Genomic DNA, 23,993 nt, shown 5'->3' on the forward strand with positions numbered 1-23,993 from the left:
ATTAGTTGCAGTTGCAATGCAATGCACTTGTCTTGGCGGTACTCTCTCTTTCGATTTTCTCTCGCTCTTTCTTTTGTTTCGTTTATACCTATTCGTTAACGCAACTGAGAATGTTTCATGAGTTTTGTTGTTGTTGAACATGCATTAGGGTCCTAATTCACGTTGTTTACTACGAGAGGAAGCTATTGTTTGTTGCCAAAAAAACACAGATAATCATAAAACTATGGGCTTCTATGTTTCGAGCGCTAACGGTGCTTTGTATTAATTATTATGTTTTCAACTATACCACCCTAGCATACGCCCGCAACACTAGAACACCCACGGTCGGTGTGACTTATTGTTTTGTTTGAATGGTAAAAATAGATCGCGTCGAGGAGTCACCGAACTTGGGACCCCACTGATGTTGGCCGCGCGAGGGCACGCTAGGTGCATTCAAACGAGTTCTCCTCGTGTCGTTTCGCGCGAAAATCGTAAGCTTTCCTTCCCACCGCCTGTTGGTTGGATGGGACGTGCATTCAACGCCCTCAGAGATGTGGCGTCGTGTCGGGGGCTAACTGTTCATTGTCGGGGTTTTATTTGCCGGCGGCGGCGAGTGTTTCTTGTCGCTGTTTGCGTCTGGCTTCCTCGATTTACCGTCAGTGTTCCGTATGTGCGTCGCGCATGAGGAGTTTAACCTTTGCGTTAATTCCACTACTGTGTTGGCTAGAACCAGGAACACAGAACATGAGTGACACAGGCACAGGTTTTCCAAACATAGATTTGTATGAAATTTGTGAGTTGAGAAAATATAATTTGATATAAAAGCGCAATGGAAAGATATATCTTAAATCGTATTACTGTTGGCGTAGAAATGTATCGTTTAAATATACATTTTACGGATTCGGGGATGTTTATTTTGTTCATAAACTACAGCGAAGATCAACGGTCAATAACCGTAGAGTCCGCATGCGCTTCTGCAGCAAGCCACGCTCTATTCTCTCCGAGTCAGTCTCATACAGATGCAATTGTTTGTCAATGTTAAGAGCGGTAGCAACAGTTTCAACATTTCTCCTACTCAGGTGCATCTACGATGGACTATACGTAGAGTATTTTTAGAAATGTCTGTTGGATGTGGGATGAGAGAAGATCGTGTGTACTGCTCCAAGCGGGAGGAAATCCAAGGGTTTTCAGGTTGGGAAGGAAATTCTTGAGTTATGCCTTGAATCCATGCAATTATGTTTTCATGAAATCTGCTATGATATCATTGAAGTTGTAACCTGAAGTTGGTTGTGCCTGTTATAGAGGCTCGACTGTAAACACTGTAAATGACGTTGGCCAAGTTATACCAACATTAAGTATAGGTATCTTCCTCTTTCGTATATTTGCCGATTATTCCTTCGCCATAATAATCAAAAGGAAGTTGCGTTCACATTAGATCTGTGTTCTATACCATTCTTGATGTTTTGTTGCTCTTTAAAAAGTAAACATAAAGCTGTTTAGTTAATGCCTCTTTTGTAACTCAAAGAGTAAAATAAACTCATCCAAATGTGGTGGACACCATCCGTGAAATGTCGCGCAGAACATAAACAAATTTTCACTCGTAAAAGCAACGATTGACATTTGTTAGACAGGTACTTTCTTTTTTATTGCCACAAGCGCGACAATGGGGTGCGTTAACCGAGAAAACAGCCTTATAAAAAACCAGAGTGAAAAGAATGTAGCAAAAGAATTTTCCATGAAACTCTATAATGTACAGAAAACCGCAGCAACCGCAGTGTGTATGAAAAGATATTTTATTGCATGCCTCCAAGGTTGAGGGGTGTTGTTAACATACGTTTTTATTTGTCACTATGTGTAGCAAAATTTTGCTTGAAGGACATATCGTCTAATGTCCGGGTATAATGTTTGTTTCAAAGGAATAGAGCTGTGTAACTGATGTTTTTTTCTCGATCATTCTTGGCATGTTGGCATTATTTGGCATATTGGATTGCTTTAGTTTTTATTAATTTAGTGCTTGCACGAGCAACGTGCATTTTTCTGAGTATAGTCTTGATGTCGTATTTCGTAGAACTCCCAGAGCTAGCAGAGAAGATTTTTGATAAATCGTTAAAATAACCATAAAGTGAATTATTGCTCAAAGCTTAATTGCAACACAAAGAAGGGAGATTTAAATGAGCGAAAGCGATCGCTAAAGAGTCGCAAGATTCTGTGTATAACTGTTTATTTGCTTTCGCTTGTATACTGAACGAGAAAGAGAGCGGACCCACTTTGTCCGGCTTTCCAGCGCCATGAGAATGTCTCAAGCATAAATGGACACAAAGGAAAGCGACACGCGAGTACCGGCGAAACGGGAAACGATGCACCGACCGTACGACGGAAAGTGCACGGATAAAAGATGGAGCCTGGCGACTATCGGTAAACAGCGATGTTGAAACTAATTCGCACGCTTTGCGTTCCCGATGCTGGACAGGCAAATAAATATACGCCCAGGCTACGGCGAGACCAAGTTTCTTGCATAAAGAGGGGGTCATCGTTTTGTGTATTTGCCAGGGGTATTTTGTATAACTTTTGCTCGAGTTATTTGATGCGGAAAATATTATCGTAACGGCGGGGTTTACGTTAGTGACGTTGTGTATTCGAAAAATGGTGTTTATTTTCAAAACAAATCGTCTCATCCTTCGATATCGTACCGAAACGACAGGATGAATGAACTTTCCCAATCGTTATGGTGACACCCCTTAGGTTCAATCGGCCAATTGCACGCTTCACACTTCGTGGAGCAGGAAATTTGTAACAACTGTTTGCGACTGTTTTCGAGGCGATAAATTTTTGGCTTATTAACGGCCAGGCACCGTGCGCAGTTGCACGCTGTAGCCTTGGGAGATAGTAGCGGAGTAAGATCCTGCAGACGACGACCTTCTTAATCCTTCTTCCTAACGGTTGCACATCGTGAATCCCACCCACCAGGCACAGAGAGAGAGAGAGAGTCATGGTGTGTTTGAGCCGCCTGCAGGATACGATTTACCGATTTCGTTGATAGAATCCTGTGTTGCAAAATGCACCACCATCCGTTCGCGACCACCCACCGAGCGGCAGTGTCCTTGGCGCTTGGGTAATGGGGTCTTTTGCTCTTTTGCAACACATTCACTCGCGGCCGACGAGACCAGACGAAAGATGCACCTAAAGCTTCACCCGGTTCGACGTTCGTCCTTGAGACACAGAAGCAGCACAAATCTGCTCAAGTTCGCAAAGCACCGGGCCGGCGGGCGCGTTCACCCGGATCGTTGCACTTTCTTTGTGTCACTGTGTAAGCAGAGCACAGCGAGATGGCGATGATGATGGTGGAACGCGTTCGATGGCGACCATGCCACACCAAAATGCTATTCCCGAGAGACAGATGGGGATGAAATTTCAATTTTCTTAGCCGTGGAAAAGCTACTGGGCGAAGCTCAGCACTAAGAGAAATGCTGCATTCCAAATCGGTCCGGGATCTGCTCTTGCGTTTGCTGATGAACGACGCTGGCCAATGTGGCCAATGGGGTAATGAATTCGAGTGCACACTTCTACCGATTGCCATGCCATTTCGGATCGAAGAAGTGCTCTCCGGTCTGAAGATAACGTTTTCATGGCAATTTGCATAGCACCACCACCGTTAGCTCGCGTTGCATGGGTGCAACATTTTCACCATCAGAGCCATGAGTCATTCGTACGGTGAAGGGCACGATGGATTGCACATGGTCCACATCACCGTTTATGATGGGATGATTCGCGAGTTATAGAGCCATGGGCGGCGGGGATATATTCGTATCGTTTTCGCTTGCCACAAGATGTGTTTGGATTTTCATCACAGCCGTGGCCGCACATAGTAATGCGGGCCATATCGATGCGGCCAAAGGGGAAACAATGAAATAACGCGAAGGTCAGTTTGTGTGCAATGGTTGGCAGAAAAATTGGCTGCCGCCGCCGATGGGCTGCAGGAAAATGCCGTTTTTTCTTCTCGCTTCGCGTCCTTCTCGCCGGTGAGGTTGTGCCGATTTTGGTGTGTGATCGTGAGCGCTTGGAAACGTGCCGTTGTGTTTTCCCCTTGTGGCCGGGATTATATTTCGCTTTATTGTGCGCTCGAGGTTTGATTTTGTGTGCGTATAAACAATCACTCTCGAATGGCTGTTGTTTTACGTCTTTTAATAGATGATTTTGCTATAAAGCTGAAAATTTCTGTATCAAATTATGATGATCAAACTAGGTTGCTTATAAATTACTTCTAACTCACAGTATCAACACGTTGTTGATAGTGTACATGGAAATGTCGTTGTTATTAATTAAACTGTTCGTTTCAGGGCAACCTAATAAGTGACGGTAGATTGCGGCCTGTTTGTGCTGGAAAACAAACGGCCAACAAAATCGTCTTACTGCGCCACAAACGAGTGACCACAAAGGGCCACGCGTGCCCTATTTATTTTCTCTCCATTCCCTCAAGTACGGCAAGCTAGAAGTGGGCTCTTCTAATTGTCCGATTCGGTTTCGGTGTCGCACGCTCGCCCTTGCTGCCGATGTGTTTGTCGTGGCTAACACTTCGCGTATTTCTTCATGCACTTGTGCATTTGAGCCAGCGGTTGTGTTGGAGTCTCTCGCTAGAAAAGCCCCCTTGAACGCCTGATGGTGGTGTTTTATTTTTCCTTTTCAGCCGGCTTCGTCCCACTATCTCTGGCGCCTTCTACCTGCTTCTTTTCTCCTCGACATATGGGATATTTTTCTGTTTTCAATCAACACGTAGTGTGTGGCAGAGACGGTGGGACCAGCTCACCGCGATGATTAAGTCATTGAAATGTAATACAGCCAGCGCGCTAAATGGTTACACGCGACGACTCCAAAATCCGAACGGTGGTGTTATTTCGCCAATGCTTCCAATGCCACTTGTATGGCCTCTTGGTTTTATAGCCCCGTTTTTCATCCTTGCGCAGGTGCCAGATAATACTCAACTTTAGTTTGGCTTGGGTTTGGGGTTTTGCTCTCAACTATCACGATACGTTATCAATATCGTACCAGATCGTTTAATTGCACATATTTTTTTGCCTTTTAAGTCTTCTTATTTGGATGAGTACATAAGTGATCTGGTTTCTTTTAGTATAATCATTGAAGAACGTTACATAAATTGCACATGTTATATAAAACTCTCTCCTATTTTCCTATCCTTGCAGGTTGGACGATCATCCGAGTCACCAATAGATTTCGTTGTGATGGACACGCTCCCGGGCGACAAAAAGGATACCAAAATTGTACAGAGCACGATTTCCAGATTCGCCTGCCGGATCTTGGTCGATCGAGCGGATGGCAACAAGACGCGGATATATGCGGCAGGTTTCGACTCCAGCAGAAACATATTCCTAGGGGTACGTTGCTTGTACACTTTTGTCCGCTCATTTGGTTACGATGTTTGCGAATGGAAGGGCCCGTTACCGGGGCGCTTTGGCAACATGAAAAGCAAACTAAGCTCATTGGAAGCTCAAACGGAAGTTATCTAAAACGGGAGGGAAAAAAGAGAAATACTTACTTATGTCACCCTTGCGGAAAGTGTCGAGGCCAAACATGCGTAATGTGTGTGTGTGTGTGTGTGTTTTTGTAATTGCGCCAGCCTTCGGGTTGTGTGCTGCTGCGCCTAGGTGGGATAGAGAGACAGAAAGAAAGTGACATATTGCACGTGTAACAGAGTAAATGCAGGGAAAGGCACGGTGACTGAAAATGGAAAACGGATGTAAATGTGGCCAACCGCTGTTCAGTATGCTTCCCCGCGCTAGTAGACCGGTTTTCGGTTGGGTGTCGAAGCGTACTTTTACCTCAAGTACAGGTGAAATAGAAGGATAGCACTCGTAGCTGTGGTGGGGCACTAGCGCCAGCTGCTGGTGCTGGTCTTAGCAGGTGGTCTTGTCATTTTCCGTACGAAAACTGCCACCGCAATAGCCGACCGGGGAGGAGGATCGCTGAAAGTGGCCACTGAAACAGTCTCTCAAACAGGTTCTGCGATCGTTTTACTATCCGTCCGGTAGGCAGCGGCATGTTGGCGCATTTTCGTGACCATGATCATCATATGCTGCATCAAGGCTCTTTGAACGTCTCGTGCCACGACAGCATTATATTATGCGTTATGAACGGGAGCTAGTTTGCGCGGCATCGTAGTGTTCGATTTTGTTTTTGCTACCGACGATATCGTGGAGACGCCGCGCTCTGTTGGTAATGATAATGAAAATCCCAACCGGCTTACTGGAACTGGTCCCCGGCCGGTGGTGGTAGAGCTACATACCTGCGTTTTGTGATGTGAAGCATGTCGGCTCTTTCGTCCGTGTTGTGCGGGATCCAATGCACACCCACCGTAATTGGATGTTTGGAACGCTTTTTTTTAGTCAGCTTAGATAACTGGCTTTTGTGTTGGCCGTTGCGTGGTCGAACAAATATTTTGGAGTTGTTTTCTAACAGGCAGTAGTAAAGTCGCCCCGCGTAACATCTTGCGCTGTGCAATTAATTCATTGCCGCGACGCGTACAGAAGGATCGGACTCTCTAGCACATGGGAGTTGCAGTAGCGATATGAATGAGTCGAAAAAGGGAGGAGATATTTATGTCAAACGTGATGGAGCTGCATCGTGGTGTGAGATTTACGTTGCTTGTTTCATAAATAAAATTCTGAAATCGAAAGCGCAAGAGAAGCATGAATTGGTTTGATATGTGAAATTATCAAAAGGTGACTATATTCTATAGTGAGAATTCCGGATGGACAAATTGGCACTACGTACAGTGAGAGCGATGACGTGTGGAACTAATTGACACAACGGTATCGGACTAAATAGATGAATCATTGGCTCCGTTGAGTCAGATGCACAATTTCACAATTGGAACTTTTCTTACAAATTTAAATCATAGAAGCCCCTTGATAATTGGTTGAATATATTTTATTTTGCTTATTTTTTGTTATATTAATTTCAGATTGAAGGTAATTTCAAACTGATATTAGGTTAGAAAGCCTCAATGTGAACTTCCTCATTCTGAGGTATATTCTGAGGTCATATTTCTTGCTAACGTAATGACGTCTGAAAGGGGACTTCCGGCCTCGATTTTCCTTTATTTGACATTTTTCGTTCAAGCTCGAATCAGGTGATCATTAACATATGAATGATCAAATCAACATATTATTGATCACCATGAATACTGCAATGATTAAAAAAACATATAAATGATCATCCTAAATTCTCCACTAAGTAAAATTTAATTTTTATTGCCTTTTTGTTCTACGACAAAGCTTTCAATCATTGTCAAAATATACCGTACACTTTGTCTTTAAGCTATGCTTTTTTAACACATCTTTGCCTCACGAATCTTCTGCCGCGGCGTTGCTGGCCTTCAATGGAGCGTCATACCTCTCTCATTTTTGTTGGATTTTTGGATAGCTCAATACAACTTTGGTTTCTTCTTGATTCACCTTTCCCATAAACGACGACGCCGTCGCCGATGGTTTCTTGCACATTGGCCAAGCCTTTGCGGATGTGCGTTGTTTCGATCACGTACATCGCAGGCGGCGTGCAGATAATGCCGGATCTTCGATTCTCTGCAATTGGAAAGGAAATCGTGTGCCCGAAACGACGACGGGATCACGTCGAACGGCGACCACTTCGCTGAAGCTAAGCCAAGATACCGGAATCTTTTTCATTCGATGCGAATACGAGTTACGGTGGCGTTGTTGCTGCTGCTGCTGCGCAGTAATATTGCAAATTACTGTTGAATTACGTTGCGGCCGCTTCCTGTGCGTCATTTTGAATATGCTTTGCAGTGTTAATATATTCAGAAAGTAAAACACGATACTGTTGTTTAATTAGTGACGTATATATTGTAATCTACCATACTAAATGGGTTTAAATTTAAAAATCATATAGTTAAAAAAAAACTTCAGCAAACTAATGTTTTGGTGTTGTTATTTTTAAAGGAAAAAGCTACCAAATGGCAGGATAATGTCGAAATCGATGGTCTGACCACAAACGGCGTGCTAATAATGCACCCGAAGGGCGAATTCTGCGGTGGCACCGCGGATTGCGGTCAGTGGCGTGAAACGTCGGTCGGTGGCGATGTCTTCAGCCTACGGGAGTGCCGATCCGCTCAGCAGAAAGGGCAACAAATATACGACGAATCCAACGTGCTACAGGATGGCACGCTGATCGATCTTTGCGGAGCGACGCTACTATGGCGCTCGGCTGAAGGGTTGCGGCATTCACCGGTAAGTGTGCTGGGGCTACGGAAAACCTGCCATCGCAAGCAGCACTTCTAATGATCTTTCGTTTGTTTGGGCGGCTTCTCGTTGCAGACAAAGAAGGACCTAGAGAAGCTCGTAGACGAAATCAATGCGGGCCGACCTCAGTGCCCGGTCGGTTTGAACACGTTAGTTATTCCTAGAAAAGTGTCATTGGGTGATCACGTCAATCAGCCTTACGTATATCTCAACTGTGGTCACGTACAAGGTGAGTTTCTGGCGTTGGATATCCTAGTTATATAGCATTTTAATCGTCTTTGTTTATCCCATCCACACGCTGTATGCTGGAATGATCGCAGGACAACACGGCTGGGGTCAAGATAAAAACACGAACGCTCGTCGGTGTCCGATGTGTCTGGAAGTCGGTCCAGTAGTAACGCTGTGTATGGGAGTAGAGCCTGCTTTTTACGTGGATTCTGGCCCACCAACGTATGCATTCAATCCGTGCGGTCACATGGCGACGGAAAAAACGGTCAAGTAAATATCAGCGAGTGAAAGCACTCAAGTATCATCATTTAACGCTAATACATGTCTCGTTTCGCTCTCTTCTTCTGGTTGTCTTCTAGGTATTGGGCCAATGTCGATATACCTCATGGTACCAACGATTTCCAGTCGGTATGTCCGTTCTGCGCGGCGCCGCTTGTAGGATCTCCCGGTTACATTAAGCTGATTTTCCAGGATAATTTAGACTAATTTCGCCATCATCCTCAACGTCCTTGTCGTGGTCATCGTTATCATCGTCATTTTCGTCGTTCGTGTGTCTCATTGTGCTCAACTGATCGATTTTATTTTTATTCAAATTTGTGCTTTACGAACAACTCTTTCCCAGTTTGGGTACCGGCCACCAGAGCGACTGTGAAGGCTAACGCCATCTAGCGCTTTATGTCGTGTGCGCGATGCAGCGCCCTCTATTGGCGTGTAGATGTACTGTTGATTTATGCAATTTTTTGCATTATCATGAACATTCTCTTTATGACTATTTGAGTTTATCTTTTTTGTATCAACATTTATTTGATGTATCTATATTATTTCTTCTGATTCAATATTTGTTTTTATTTTTCGCTTTCTTATTTGTTTTTATTGTTATTATCTTTCAATCGAATAAAATGAAAGTGGTGTACATCGGTAGCAGCATCAGCGGGTTGATGGCCAACGTGACGGAATAAACAATCAACAATAGGAATCGAACCAAACATAACTAGTAAATGTGAGAAGACAGTAATCGCTCGTTGTTGGTCACTACCTACACGTGCTACGAACATTTTATATAGCTTGAGACCAGGTCCACGTGGAGTGAACACGATATTCCGTGTGTTCGGTTAAAGAGGCACCCGATTCGTAATGCACCGCACATCATAGGTTATGGTTCTGTTCTGTGTGTTAGCGGTTGGGTCCAAGCACTTATACCGGAAGTGGTTCGAGTGTTTTCCATGCATGCTGGTGGTAATTGTAGGATCGGCAAAATTTGCGCGCAAGACTGTTTTAATACTATGCGAGGGAAACTCATGCTCATATGACGATTTCGCCACGTCGCGCCTCAGATGTCTCTTTGTCTTAAATTACAGCCGAATTCTCTATTGCTTCCGGTACGAATTACCAGAATCATTGCTTGTGTTCGGTTGTGTTGTAAAACTGAAATGAATTAGCAGCATGCGATGGATTCAACGTAGCGCGTCTACTTAGCACATTTTGGCTATAATTAACATTTTTCTTTTCTCTGGAGAAGCTGAGTGACCAATCGTGTAGCAATTGAGATTTTAGGAAACATTTATCGTTGATCCTGTGGATGTAACGGTTTCATAGTTTTTGTTTGTTTGGTTCGGGACTAAGATTAGAATTAGCTTTCAGGCATGCTTTTACATTACATATAGAATAATAATTGAATTTATTTTATTTCTATGCATTAACGAAACGGCTCTACTACGCGTATTATTGCCTTCAGATTGCCTGTGTCGTTCTGGTTCGTTTCGTTTACATTTAGGTTACGACATTATGCGTCAACATTTATAGAGAAATGCGTTTTCTTAATTCTCATATACCGTTGTTGCATTAAGGCGGTATTCTAGTTTAGAAATTTTGAAATGGTCCCGTTTAATTTTTTTCAATTCTTTTAAAGGTTAGATAAACAAATATCAAGCAAAACTTGCAACTCATAAATTGCGCTTTCAAAATGAAGAACTGCAGATGAAGGATTTTTTTTAATTGTTCGCGAATGTTCTTCATTCAATCATTTGATTTTCGTTCGTTGCAAGATTTATCATGTGGCGGAATACGTCACAAAAAAGCATCCGTTAGAATTTTGTTTCGTTGGCAAAAGATTAATCTTTGCTTACCATTATCACCAATTTGCGGGATTTTCAATTATGAGATATTTTGACGGTATAGATATGTTTCTTTAGGAATTCAAAAAATCAGACCGAAATATCTGCCTCTAGACTAGAATACCCCCTTAAACGAAAATATTTACATATAGGCTTTGTGATTTCGGTATTCGCTTTTACTACCATTTTAAAATTTCTAGTGAATTGAATTGGTTGTGTTGAGATAAACAATAACAAAAAAAGCCATGTTCTCAGAGTAAATGCAAGCAAAAAAAAACGACTGGATAAAAAAAAACGGAACAAGCGGACAAGGCAACGAGCTGATGCGACAAAAAATATCACGAGTGATGAACAAAAACTTAACCGTAAGGAAAGCGAGAACGTGCAAGGAGTTAAACATTAGGGTATTAGTAAATGCGTTTATTAACGATTCTGCTGCAGCTGTGCTGAAATGGCTTCGATTACTGATGAAAGGGAGGAGAGGGAGTATATTACAAAATCAAGCAGCAAAAAATGCAGTTACACACCGATAACAATGTAATTTCCAACAAAAAATTGAGAAAAAAAAACCACACACACACAAACACTCAACAAGATGATGTCCCGTTTATGAGCGAAAGTGTATATAAAGTATTGATAAGAGAATTACATAAAAATAATTAGATGAAATAAGCGTGTGTGATGTACGCGTCGTGAAAAATTAGCGCAGTGCCGTTGTTTTTCCTTTTACCAACCATGGTCTGGGAAAGAAAGAATGAAAGAAACGAGAATAAGCGTGTCTTGTATACGTTATTCAGGCAATTGCCTAAATTGCCCGGATTTATTTCTCGTACTTTTTTGTACCGTTGGTTCAAAATGATTAAGTAATTGATCGGTTCACCGGAGCGTGGATTTTTCGTGTCTGACCGTTCTCTTCTCCAGCAGACAGCTTGCGCATTGTTTTTCAGGAATCGAACGCCACGGTGCTACCCGGGACAAACATTTTAATTGCAAGTTGGTGCGCGCTACCCGGTCGGTTCCCGTGTCCTCGTTGACACGCTCACGGCCCGGAAAACAGTTGTCATCGTGTCAAGCTGTCAGCATCTCACCGCCACGCCGGGCAGGAGTTGAGGATACCTTTCGAGAGGACATTTTCCGCGCTGGTCGAGGACTGCGCAGTCCGGCAGGCAGACAGTTCATGGTTTTGTTGAAAAATCGCTCATCCGCCGGGTTGGTGCGTCATTTTTCAACCAATTTAAGGTTTCCCTCGGCAGCCTGGTGAAAGATACATAGCAACTTCGTCCGTGCCCTGTTTCCATCCGGAACCGGAGGTAGGAAGCGTACTGCAAACAACGTCTTGATCTCCGTTATCATCCGGGATGGCCATAATTTTTAATTTATTAAACTCCCTGCACGGGCTCCCTCCCGCCTTTACGGGCTGTGCCGCGTGTGCGGAAAGCTGTAAGAAGCGAAACGACGCATTGTGTCACCGGATAGGGATCGGTTGTCTTTTCCGTCCGTCCGTCCGTTTGCTTGCGCTTGCTGGAAGCTTTCCGTTGTTTCATTCTTTGCTCAAGTGGGTGGGGGGGGGGAGGGGGGAAACCCGTGGGTCGGTTGGCAGAATGCAGCAGGAAGTGCTGCTGCTTAAGGATGTGTGTGTGTGTGTGTGTGTGTGTGTGCCCGCACCCAATCCATTTCGTCGTTTGCATGCATTTTTCATCGATGCCATTCTCAGCGTCGTTCGCCGCGCGGATGAGGTGGTGGAAATGGTTCCGTGCTGCTTACAGTTGGTGCCGGGTGGCCACGATAAAGCAGCGAACGGGGCAAACGGGGTTCCGGGAGGGGAGGGGAAAACATTAAGCTAAACCGGTAGATTTGTGGTAAGATGCGAAAGGCGCGGAGGGCTTTCGCTCGTTTCCTCGCAAGGTTTTTCTGGGGTTGAGCGAGCGGTTCTAGGCAACTTCGGTGCACGGGTGTGATTCTACGAAAATCCACCGAGATCGAAATTGTGACAAGCGAAAGACGCACCGCACAGGCAGCATTTCTCAATTTTATTTCTTATGCGGCGTAGTAAAGATTGCGACGGGTTAAATTAGTGTTTCTGTCAAACGATTTTACATCTCGTCCTCTTCTATTGCCTCAGGCTGTGTGTGCTTTTTTCTCACACCACGTTTGATGGGGGCGAATAATTGTAATCTGCACCATCGCACTACTGCGTCATCGTTCGGTGAGCCTCGTCCTTGGTAACTTTTCTATCCACCCACGTGAACGTTGATATAAAATTCCAAACCAAGGTATCGTCGGATATGCTACCAGGAGCGTGCTGTAACCGTTAAAAAATTTATTTGATAAAAAAAATGTTCCACGTTAACGTACAAAACGAGAAGCTTCCGTTGATTTACCGTTTAAAAATTAAATGCCAAATGAAGCAAATTTTCGGCACATTACGTTTTATAATGGTGTCGTTTAGTTCCGTGATGAGTTCCGAAGTACCGGAATGTTTCTCGTTTTTCATTGTTTTGTGACACACTTTACGTTTTTTATTTGCATACGGCACGATAAATATTGGGAAAGTTTTCCCCTCGGAATCAATATAGAAAACAAAAAAATAAATAAACTGCAATGAAATCCATCACACGGAAGCTCACAACGGCAGCTCGACGGGATTGATTCTTTGGGAAATTTAAACTATACCTTCTGGCACCCTTCGCCGTCAGGTCCTCGTTTCCGTGTCTTAACAATTATTGACGAAACTTTCGATTAGCAAAGTTTGCCTCCTTTTACAAGCGCAAAACTTTCGTTCCGCTTGACTTTGCACTTTCGCCCCCCGGTTTGCCGGGCCGGATCGGGGAAATTGTTTTCCCTGTCTCCTTTCCTCGATGGCGATAGCGATATGTAATACGAAAGTTATCCGCACGGGGAGGAAATAGTTATAAAAATTATTCTTACAAAAGCATGAAACACATCCACCCGTGGACCACCGGTAGGGCCAGCGCGAGCATGAAAAAGAAGTTGTCACACCGATCATCAAGGGGTCCAAGGAATTTTCCCCACTGCCAGGGCCGGGGAAGTTTGCCGAGTTTAAAATAATTAAAAATAACTTTCGCAATATTCGCCAACTGCTATTAGCCACGGTGGCACGGGGGTGGGACTAAAAAAGAAAAAGGTGACCACAGCACGCCCGTCGTGTACGGCTGGCTGGCGCGAGCAGGGCCTGAAATGTGACACGAAATAGGAATGTGATGACGATGCAAAATAGAAAGAACTTTCCCGCACGGTTCCAGTGGTTGGAGTGAGGTGGTTTGGTGTTCTCACATAATAACGAGAGCGCGCGCGTGGAACCAACCGAAAGGACGAACGGTGGCGCGTCAGTCGTTTTGTGGTTAGAAGGACGAAAACGGTGCCCCCGTGCGTCAGTGGTGTCAAACCGCTGGGGTTGCTGGTGAATGTTTTACCGAATCGCATTCTGCTTCAAGAGAAGAAGAAGAGGTATTTTGCGATACTAAAGAAATGGTGTAATTTATGGGCATGAGAGCGGGATGCCGAAATGCAGCGTTAATACGCGGAAATGTTTGATTCGCTTGTGGTAAATCGAGTTCTATCACAACTGAAATGGAAATGCAATTTGCATGGCGATTTTACTTCACAGCAGGCGCTTTTCCCCACGTAATTTGCTTCATTATACTCACGTGTTAACGCTCTTGAGATGACTGTTGCCCCAGGAAACAGCTCCTTTGACGCCTCTGCTCTTTTGACACCACTGGTCGTCGGCGCCAACTGTGTGATCCCTTTTACGAGCGAAAGTTTCGTTAATACCTTCGCGCGCTATTGGCAGGTGGCGTGGCGAGGCGAGAAGGATTAAAATGGGGCGGCTGGGTGTTTCGTTTCGCGTTTTCCATCACACGATATTGACGATTAGCTTTCAGCGCACTTCAGAAGGGTGAAACGGAGATGAACGCAGGCAGGATCAAACGGAAGGCACCCGAGGTATTTGGAGTCGTTTTGGCCGGTGTTAAGCTCCGGTGCCATCGAGTGCGCCGGTAACAGGATCCTTCCTCCGTCTTTGTGTTGCGTGGGTGTGAAACGAAACACACACACACCCACACACACGTGTGCGATTGGGTAGCTTTGGAGCGATCGCGGATCTTAGGATGGTAGAGACGGGAACGCCTGGCGCTGGGCGAGAAATTTGTAATAGCCGCAAGGTACGGGAAACTCGTGTACGTGCGTGTGTGTGTGTGTGTGAGGCTCTCCCGCATATCGCCTGCGGTGGAGTGAAGACATTCCAGGGCAGGAACCATTTCTCACCCCCGGGCGAATGTATCATCGTGTGAGATACGGCAAAACCGACGGTAGCAGCTGCTAGTTTCCCTGGTACCATTTTTCTTCATAAACGTTCGCCCGTGTGCCCCTTTTTTTTATTTATTTTACTCTCGCCAGCGAAGGACTACGGCTGGCTGGCGAGGGTTGCAACCGATCGCGGCGCCAGTGTCCCCGGGAGCCACTTGAGGGCTGGGACTTTTTTGGGACTCCCGGGACGCTATTGCCCGTGTGTGTGTGTGTGCGAACAAAAAAAGAAAAGCGAAAGGAAGCAAGCAAGCAAAGTGTCCTTCGGAAGGATCCACCCGGTTCCCGGTTCTTCCCACCGCAAGCTGTTATCAGCTTTATGTGACTTTAAATTTCTTTTTCTCACACTACGCACACACACACACACCCACATCCACACCCACACTTGCCCGAAGGGGGCGAAGGTTTTCTCGCGTCTGTGGCCGATTATTCGCGCTCGCAATTGCTAAAACTTGTGTGTGTGTTTTTTTTCGTCTTGCCGGCGGGTTTTCCTTTTCCGGTTTTTTTTTCTGCACTTGCCCGTTATCCATTTCACACATACCCACCCACACACCCACTGTCATATCGCTGTCACAACCCGGCGGAAGTGTCGTTGCCGAGAGCGAGAGAGAGAGAGAGAGAGAGAGAGAGAGAAAAAGAGGACGAAAGTGTCGCGCCCGGGGTTCTTTCGTGCACAGTTTTCGCACCTTCTCACGTTGCAAACCCACCCCCGTGGGTGGCTGCAGGAGATCGGTGTTTTTTTATTGTTGTTGCAAATGCGAGAACCGTTACTGGAACTTTACAAAAAAACGAGAGAGAGAGAGAGAGAGAGAAAGAGAGAAGAATACAAAAACGCGCAGCCAAAGTGCAGGTGGGGTTGCCGTTTGAAATGGTTTTAAATTGCTTCGGCTTGTAACGACGGTGGTAATGGTTCCTCTCCCTGGGTGGGAGCACTTTACAACCCTCCCCTGCAGGTGGGAAGGGTGTGAGAAAAGGGGATTTCCCCCCCGGGTCGCTTTGAAGGATGCGGTCCGTTTACTTATTTCGTTTGGGCTCGCCGTACGTTAGGGGAATTCGATTACGGGTTAATAACGCATAGAGGTGCGTTTTTCCCGGACATCGGTCACCCTCGTTTTGGGGTGGGTTTTTTGTCCTGCATGCGTGGGCGCTCGTCGGTGGAGATCGCCAGCAAATCTATCGCTCATTGTTTATAGCAGGATAAAAATAGTAGAATAAGCGGGTCGCCGGCAATGTGTATGGCTTTGGCGAAGTGCTTGCAGTTACGAAAACAAACAGCTTTTACTGGAATTTCGAGAACTATTGCATCTTACGATCATCGCTGAGAGATGGGGGTTTTGTTTTCTTCAACTTATGTTAATAAGAACAAGCGTTTAATAAAACAGGTGGAACTGGAGACGGATTTTTTTTCGGCGAACGGAAAGTGCATGGTTGAAAAATAAATATTATCATTTGATGCTGCCAAATTATTGCAATAATGCAATCAATATCAACCGTGTGTAATTTTGGAGTGAGTTATTTAAAAAAAAAAACACCGCCATTAACTCCACAAAAAATACCGTACCTCCACAAGCAAACTCAACACCACAATTTACGATTCGTGCAACAAATGGCATCACAATCACGGCCAGGTGTTGCGATGGTTTCACGAATTTCCAACGCGCGTGGTGGTGTGCGTTTTCTCTCTCTCTCTCTTTCTCTCTCTCTCTCTCTTTCTCTCTTTCAATTAATTAATTTCCGTTCGAACGGTCCGCTGTCCAAAACGCTGGCCAGCTGACGGTGGCGCGTGGAAACTTTGTTACGGTGTTGCCGCGTAAGATGGGAAATTAAAATCGCACCCCATGGCGATCCGGTGTTTCGCCACCGCCAGCCAGGAATAGTTTCCAGCAGAACAGGAAGTGTGACATCGTAAAACTCCCACCCACCCAAAAAGCCTCAAGGGCACCGGCGTGCACGGGAACAGACGGTCGACCATTACGCTCGAGGACGCGCATCTTCACCTCAGGCACAATCTTTGCATGGCATTGTCATCCCGCGAAGCCTCGATTTGAGAGACCCCGGAAGTGAGGGAAAACCCGAGGGGGAGGGGGAGGCAAATAGGAAAAAAAAGAAGATTCGTAATGTGAGACCCCGTAAAAAAAAAGGAAGAAGGTGAATGCTTATTTTATGCCATTTTGCTTGCATCCAACGCTTCCCGTGTGAAAAAAAAACGGCACTCGCGAACCATTAAAAGAAGCCCAAGCCGTCGGGATTGGGGTTTTTGGTGGTGAGGGTGTGTGGGTGGGGGTAGAGAGAGGAGGAAAAAAGAAGTTTTTCTTACTCTTCTTCAGCTGCTGCTGCTTCCGCATCAGCCTCGCCCGGTGTGGTGTGTTAGGGGAAAGAAAAAACTTTTCGCGAGCGATATGGGATCAGTTTTGTGTCAGGTTCCGTTTTCCACGAAGCTCGCAAGGACCTCGACCTGGGGGGGGGGGGGGGGGGTGGGGTGGTGGGTGTATGGTAATTGGTAGCGCAAAACTTTTGCTGTCTCTCGTCTCGTCCTTCCTCCCTCTCTTGCTCCCCAACCGAATTTGTAAGGATAATTTCGGCGGGAATGTAACGTGTGCATTTTTGGGGCGCTTCGTTCGTCCTGGAGCGCCCCATGGAGGTGCGCTTGTTTTTGCTCTCACTCTCTCTCTCCCTATCTCTCTTTCTCTCTCTCTCTCTCTCTTCATGCTCCCCCTGCCACTTGGGCGTATGAATTTGAATGTGCACTCGGGGAAAACCGGGGCCACGGGTGCCAACTCCCTGCCGACCCGGGTCCAGCTATGCGTGTGAATGAGATGTTTTTTTTTTCTTCATTTGCTTCTTCTTCCTGCTGCTTCCCGTGGCCGGTGCCTGGTGCCGTCCAAACAGATTCCCTCCGTATTTCGCCAACATTTTACGGTAAACGGTCCCGGCTAATCGTAATCGTGCTTACCGCTACCATACCATGACCGTCCGTTTTTGACGCTTCCTCGCATTCGGCCAGGGTGTGTGTGTGTGTGTGTGTGTGTGTGCGCTTAGAATGGCACCAAAACCGGTGGAAGAAGATGAAGAATGAAGATGGCCTCCCGTCCCGGGGGGATTGTGCCAAGGATTCGATGTCGGTGGCGGTGCGGGGCTGTAAAGGAGAAACAATTTCAAAAATTACATGCAAATTTTCGGTAGTTAAACGAGCCAATGACAATAAAGTGGAAAATTGTCCCGATGCTTGGGATTATTTGGAGCGAAAAGTGAAAAGCGGACTAGCAGCGATCGTTCCGTGGATCCGCTTCGGTGGGAGGGATTGGAGGTGTTTTTTTTTTCTCTTTTTTCCCCCCCAGGGGGAGGGTTTTGGTTTAGGGATTGGGTGCACCACCGCTCGTGCCCTCTCTCGGTGGCCTTCCTGTTGCTTTTGTTGTGTGTGTGTGTGTGTGTTTGTTGTTTTTTTTTCTCTCACTTTCCTCTTCAGCACGCTTGCTCGAGTTTCCACAATTTCTCAATCATTCTCGTTTGGTGAGATTGGAAAGAAAAGAAAAACCCGGGAGTAAGCCTCTGTCCATCCACTGGCCAGCCAGTGTACGTGTGCATGCGTTGGTGTGTATGTGTGTGACGGTGGATCGGTTAGGAAATGGCGCAATTTAAATAATCTCAAACGTATGCGACAACGCAGCGGTCGAAAGAAAGTCGAGAAAGAGAGAGATGGCAAGGAAAAAAATTGCCGGACCAAACGCGTTTTTGGGGGAAACTGTTTTTCTTCGGTGTGTAGTTTTGTTTGTGTTTCGTTCGTTTTACCGCCCGAAGGACGTATTGGCGCAAGAAACGGTTACGGGGTTTGACGGGTTTTTTTTTCGGTTGTTTCGCTTTTTCGCTTCGGGGTCGTGAGTTGAAACCTGTTCGCTTTTGGTTCCTGCCACAAACTGCCACTCTGCCGATGCGGTTGTGTTTGCTCAAACCCTCTTCCTTTGCTGTTTTTTTTTGTTGTTGCTGCTGCCATCCGCTTGCATTGTTTGTGGTTTTACTTCCTTTTTGCTTTTCCTTTTTTTGGGCTTTCGGTGACGCTTGACGGTTCCCGCTGCCACTAATCAAATTGTGATTATTGCATGTGGCAAAAGTGTTACGGGTTTCCGGTTTCGGTTGAGGGTACGGTGAACGTTTTTCCATCTTCTTCCGCTTTTGGACGCGCGGAAAAAGGGGTTTTCCTTCGCTTTTGCTTTTTTATGATGATCCTTATTTGGGGTTTGATACGCCAATTGAAGGAAAAACAAATCATAATTAAGCCTCGAAATGCGCAGGGCTGTCTATAAGGTTAGTTGAAAAATTTCAACTAATACAAAGCCCGAACAAAGTAGGCCTTGAAAGTTTAACGATTTTCGAGCCATTTAAGAAGACCAACAAGAAGAAGAGAACCCTTGAATGCAACGCCAAAGAACAGCTCTTTTTCTCAATAGAATATGTAATTTTCCTTTGCCGACATTTCAGTCCAGGTAAAACCAGTCACGTGTACACACAAAAGCCCGTGAGACAATTTCAATTTCGTTTCCGAAAGCTCAAATTAATTTTGCTTTGCTTTCAACGCACAGTTCAAATTCAATACCGAGGTTTCTTCTTTTTCGGGGCGGCTGCATAATTTCACCTCCGCTAATTATCCCATTGTCTGCGGCGCTTTGAAAGGCAAACCACGTGCCGTCACGTGGCTCGCGAAGCCACATTCATCGTTTTGACAAATAATCAATTGAGTGGTGCTCATTTAATGGGCGACCGATCGACCAGCTCCGTCGTCGGTGTCGCAATTGTAGCCCAATCGACCAGAAACGATAACACAAAGGTCAGACCCACCTGACCGAATGCGTCACCGTTTGCGCTTCCGTGGTTTCCGTTCGTTGGTTCGCTTCAATGGCTGCCGGCAGGACGGTTGATTTACGTGTGCCACTCCAAAAGATCAATCCTATTGAATTGTAATCGTCTTTGGTAATAAGACGGGGATGCATTTCCGGGAATGTGACTCCTGGGGCGCCAGGCTGGGGTGACACGATGGTCGTGTAATAATATCACATCATCAAAAGCAGGGAGCAACTTTTCAAAGGGACAACGCACGTCTCCATTCACCAGGCCAGACTGGCATTAACTGGCTGGGAAGGGCTGGCTGGCAATTGGACGTGTGTGTAATTCGATTCCATTGAGCTTGTAATTTGCAGCAACGTTGACTTTCCAGCTCCCTTTTCCCGGGTGGCTGCAGGCGACTGGCGCTGTTGGGGTGTTTTGGTGCAGCTTGGGCAGGTTTTCAGCGCAGTGACGATCGAACAGAAGCCCTCAAATGAGAGCGCCCTTTGATGATAGCCTGCGCTGGGCGACATGTATGAGTCTGTCTGAGTAAAGATCAAACTATGTGCATGAGTGGCCTGGTTAAGCAGCTTTTTAGGAGCAGTGAAATGATGCGTGCGCTATATTCGATGCACCGCAGACACTTTCATGCATCAAATTTGTGCGGGTGTTTTGAATTTTCCCAATGAATGGGGAAAATTGAAAATAAAAATTGCCCATTGCACCATTTACGATATGTTGTTCGATATTATTATTTTTTGGGATGAATAACCATTAAAATTAGAAGAAATAAAACTAGCAAAAAAAGATAATTATAAATTACTTTTGAATATAAGACGATAGGGAAGTGGCTATTTTTTAGATTGTTTTTCCACGTTATGATCCTAAACGAATTCTCAATATTTGTCTTTTGAAGTTAATTTATTACGTTTCATATGCTTAAGTCCTAACTTTCTACGATTATGCAGGGAGCCTTATTATGCCTGACTTTTTAAATTGCTGAAGTTTACTATCAAAACAGGTTGCGTTTGCTTAAGGGTTTTGAAAGATTCGAAAAGGAGTGAATTCTTTGAGAAAAAGAACAAGTAATAGTCGGATTGGGGAGTGTATAAGGTGATGTAGAATATCCCAATTGCATTGCTAAAATTTTTGTCTTACCGTAACTAAACAAAGGTACTCGGAAAGGACACTCGGAGGGCACTGAAAACGGTGCCATAAACGACTATAAGATAAACTGACAAGGTTAAATAAACAAAAAAACGGTAGAGTTCTGCATAGTGTGCCGTGGAAGAAACCTGATTAGAACACCCTAATATGTTGAACGGTCATGTTTCAGATTAGCTTTCTCAAAAAATTGCAATTCTGAACAACTGAAGATTACAACATCAACAGTTCATGCTTTTTTGGACACAAAATAAAACAACAATCTACTCAGTTAAATATATAATCGGTGCTATGTTACAACCAATAAACTCCCACATGCCGATAGTCTTTGCACTTATCCACTCCAGTTACACTTCAAGCTTCAAGCTAGTACATTTGTGGTTCACATTCCTCATGTCTGCCGAATGAAAGCACAATGGCGTTGAAATTATCGCCAAGAAGCACCAGTGAATTGGAAGGTGGAAACTAATATTCTCATTAGCCGGTGTTTCGCTCGAATCGGTACACGGGTGTCGGTTGATCAGAACAAATTTATGCATGTCGGCGAGGCACATCTGGCGCCCGCGAGCATCCCCATCCCTGTGAGTTCTCTGCCAAAGCGCCGAAACAGAATGAAACACACTTACCCACTGGCCAGAAGGTTTGCACTAATGCGCACGAGGCTTAACAGTAGCTTAGGACCATCGCAAACGCCGTTGAGCGTTAATTAAAGCCCACATTTGATACTCGCATTCGCATTCGGGATGAATCCCGGTGCCCGGTGTGAGCCCATTCCCAGCCATCTTCCACCGATAATCACCGGTGCACATCGTGTCGAGCTGTCCTGCTGCCGGTAGCGAACAAAAGTGTGCTTTAATCTTCCCCTTGGCTGCATGATTTTCCCAACCATCGGCGTACGATGACGGACGTGGCACCACCGGCACCGGCACCGGCACCAGGTGCACAATTCACATAATTTCAATTGGTAGAATTAATTCAAACATGAGCGATGTTGTTGCTGATGCGGATCTGATGCCGATGGTGTTGGTCTTTGATTAAAGATGGACGCGTCTTTGCGTCTTACCTGGTCCCACCGTATTAGCCACCAATCTGGCGTCTTATCGTTGCTCTCTCTCTCTCTGTCTCTCTCTGTCAGCGTGCTGATTATCGTTGCCTCTTATCCCAGGCCGGCAGAATATGCAAAGGACCGGATCCACCGATGGCCACCCTTCGGATGCGGTACGGGTGCGTTTTTGCCGCTGTGATGTTAACAATTTAATTGGAAACATAAACACGATCCCGCAAGGGTGGTATGGTTCCGTCCTAACGAAATACGGCCCACCGGTCCACCGTTTATCTTTGTTGCCGGATTACAGACGACGGGCTCGAACCCGAGCGAATACTCCGTCTGAAGGTGAAGATGAGTTTTTCTTCGCGCGCCGTCCCTTCAAGATGGCCGCTCGTTGATGGCGCACTTAAAGTGATGCGAACTCGCACGCAACCGAGCGTCTTCCGGGCGTTGTGGGCTCAGCCTGGACAGCTTGAGGCTTTAATGTAATGCACCGGTTCGGTTTGTGGTGCATTTCGGTGTTGGGTTCCACCAGCCACCAAGAGCCATCGTTAGGCAGCGCTCGTGGCCAAAAACAGCCCGAACCGAAACCGAATACCGGGCAGAGTCCCGCTCGATTGAGGTAATTGGTGAGCAAACAGCAAACATCAAATCGCAATTAATTAAATCCTTTCTCCAGCGGCTTCTCCGTCGCCGTGCGCCGGGAAAGTGATTGGATGTAAATTGATGATATTAAACGGGAGTCGGGCGTCGTGTGTTGGCTCTACTGCCCTGCAAACAGTCCGTACACACGGACGAGCCCGATACCCCGATCTGGGATGGTGGATGACGAGCTTTGTGATGACGAGCTGCGAGCTGGGGTCGTGTGTGTTTGTGGTGGTGGTCCCATTCCCGAATGGAGGCGCCTGGTGTTGGGATGACATGTGTATCTACCCTGTGGCTTGGGCACGCGGTTGGCCATTCGCATTTGTCTCGGTGTGGATGAAATTCACAAAACTCCCCCCGTGTGGATTGCAGGAAGCGTTTGATAATGTTTGAACAACGTCCTTCACGAACGTTGGACGAAGGTAAAGTGTGGGTTTTTATCTTGCAATTTAATTTCGATTGGCTTTTTGAACACGATTTTTAATGCGCGTGTATTCGGGGAATGCGTGATTGCTAGTTTCATGCAGCGGTGTGATATTTCATTTTAAAAATTATTTGCTTATTATTGGCAACCGAAACTAATTACACAATTTATTTAATGCTTCCCCGGTTGGTGTTGCTCTTTGTTTCGTGCCGTTAAAGCACCGTGGAGATAATTTTATTGAACATTTGCTACGGTAATGTACTGTACATGGAAATGCTTATCAAAGATAGTTTAAATCATTGTGTTTGTTAAGCACAGTTAGTTTTCAGTCACAGAACTCATTGCTTGTTATGCGTAATTAGGCCAATGGTTCAAAAGAAGTTGATATTTGGATTTACCATCAATTTTTTTTTCTGAAATTGAAACATACCGTTTAAAGTGTGATGAATAAATTACAACATTCGTGTCTGTTGAGTCGTATGCATCTAATTCTATCCAATTCAATTCAACTCAATTTAACATAAATGCAGCTGCACTGATGATCTTTTTGTGATGTTGTTAGCTAGAATTTATGTGTGTGTGTGCTGGGAGGCCTTTAGCAACAGCGGCGAGGTAAATGATAACGCGATTGTCCGCCCATCAACACCCAGCCGCCACGAAATGAACAATGTGCGACGATTCCATCGCGCCTGGGGTAGATCAAACAAGATCTAAACGGGTTATTGTCGACAGCTTTATTAGGGGCCACTTCGAGCCACCGAAACCGCTCCAGATCCGCACGGGTCGGCAAAAGTACAGACAGGTTTTAGGGAACAGACCAACGCTGGGTGCACGAAAAATTTGCCAACAAAACGCCTTTCCGTTCGCAATGGTGGCTTTCGTGCGTTGCTTGACCACATGAAATGAAACCCCAAACGCACCGGGAAAGATCCGTCCGTCCATCCGTCCGTCGTTGGGAAGGCTTATGGCGCTATGGT

General features: G+C 45.5%; 1 protein-coding gene across 1 annotated transcript in view; it reads left to right on the forward strand.

Moving 5' to 3' along the window:
- The window catches only part of LOC128722115 (protein pellino), a 32,389-nt gene extending 23,419 nt beyond the window's left edge, over positions 1-8,970 (forward strand). The window contains exons 4-8 of the mRNA XM_053815951.1: positions 5,178-5,369; positions 7,950-8,237; positions 8,325-8,478; positions 8,570-8,747; positions 8,837-8,970. Coding sequence (XP_053671926.1) covers positions 5,178-5,369; positions 7,950-8,237; positions 8,325-8,478; positions 8,570-8,747; positions 8,837-8,963 — 939 coding nt within the window. The 3' untranslated portion in view covers positions 8,964-8,970. The remainder of the gene's footprint in view (positions 1-5,177; positions 5,370-7,949; positions 8,238-8,324; positions 8,479-8,569; positions 8,748-8,836) is intronic.
- The last annotated feature ends 15,023 nt before the right edge of the window (positions 8,971-23,993 follow it).

This window comes from Anopheles nili, chromosome 2 (assembly GCF_943737925.1).
Source record: "Anopheles nili chromosome 2, idAnoNiliSN_F5_01, whole genome shotgun sequence".
NCBI classification, from domain to species: domain Eukaryota; kingdom Metazoa; phylum Arthropoda; class Insecta; order Diptera; family Culicidae; genus Anopheles; species Anopheles nili.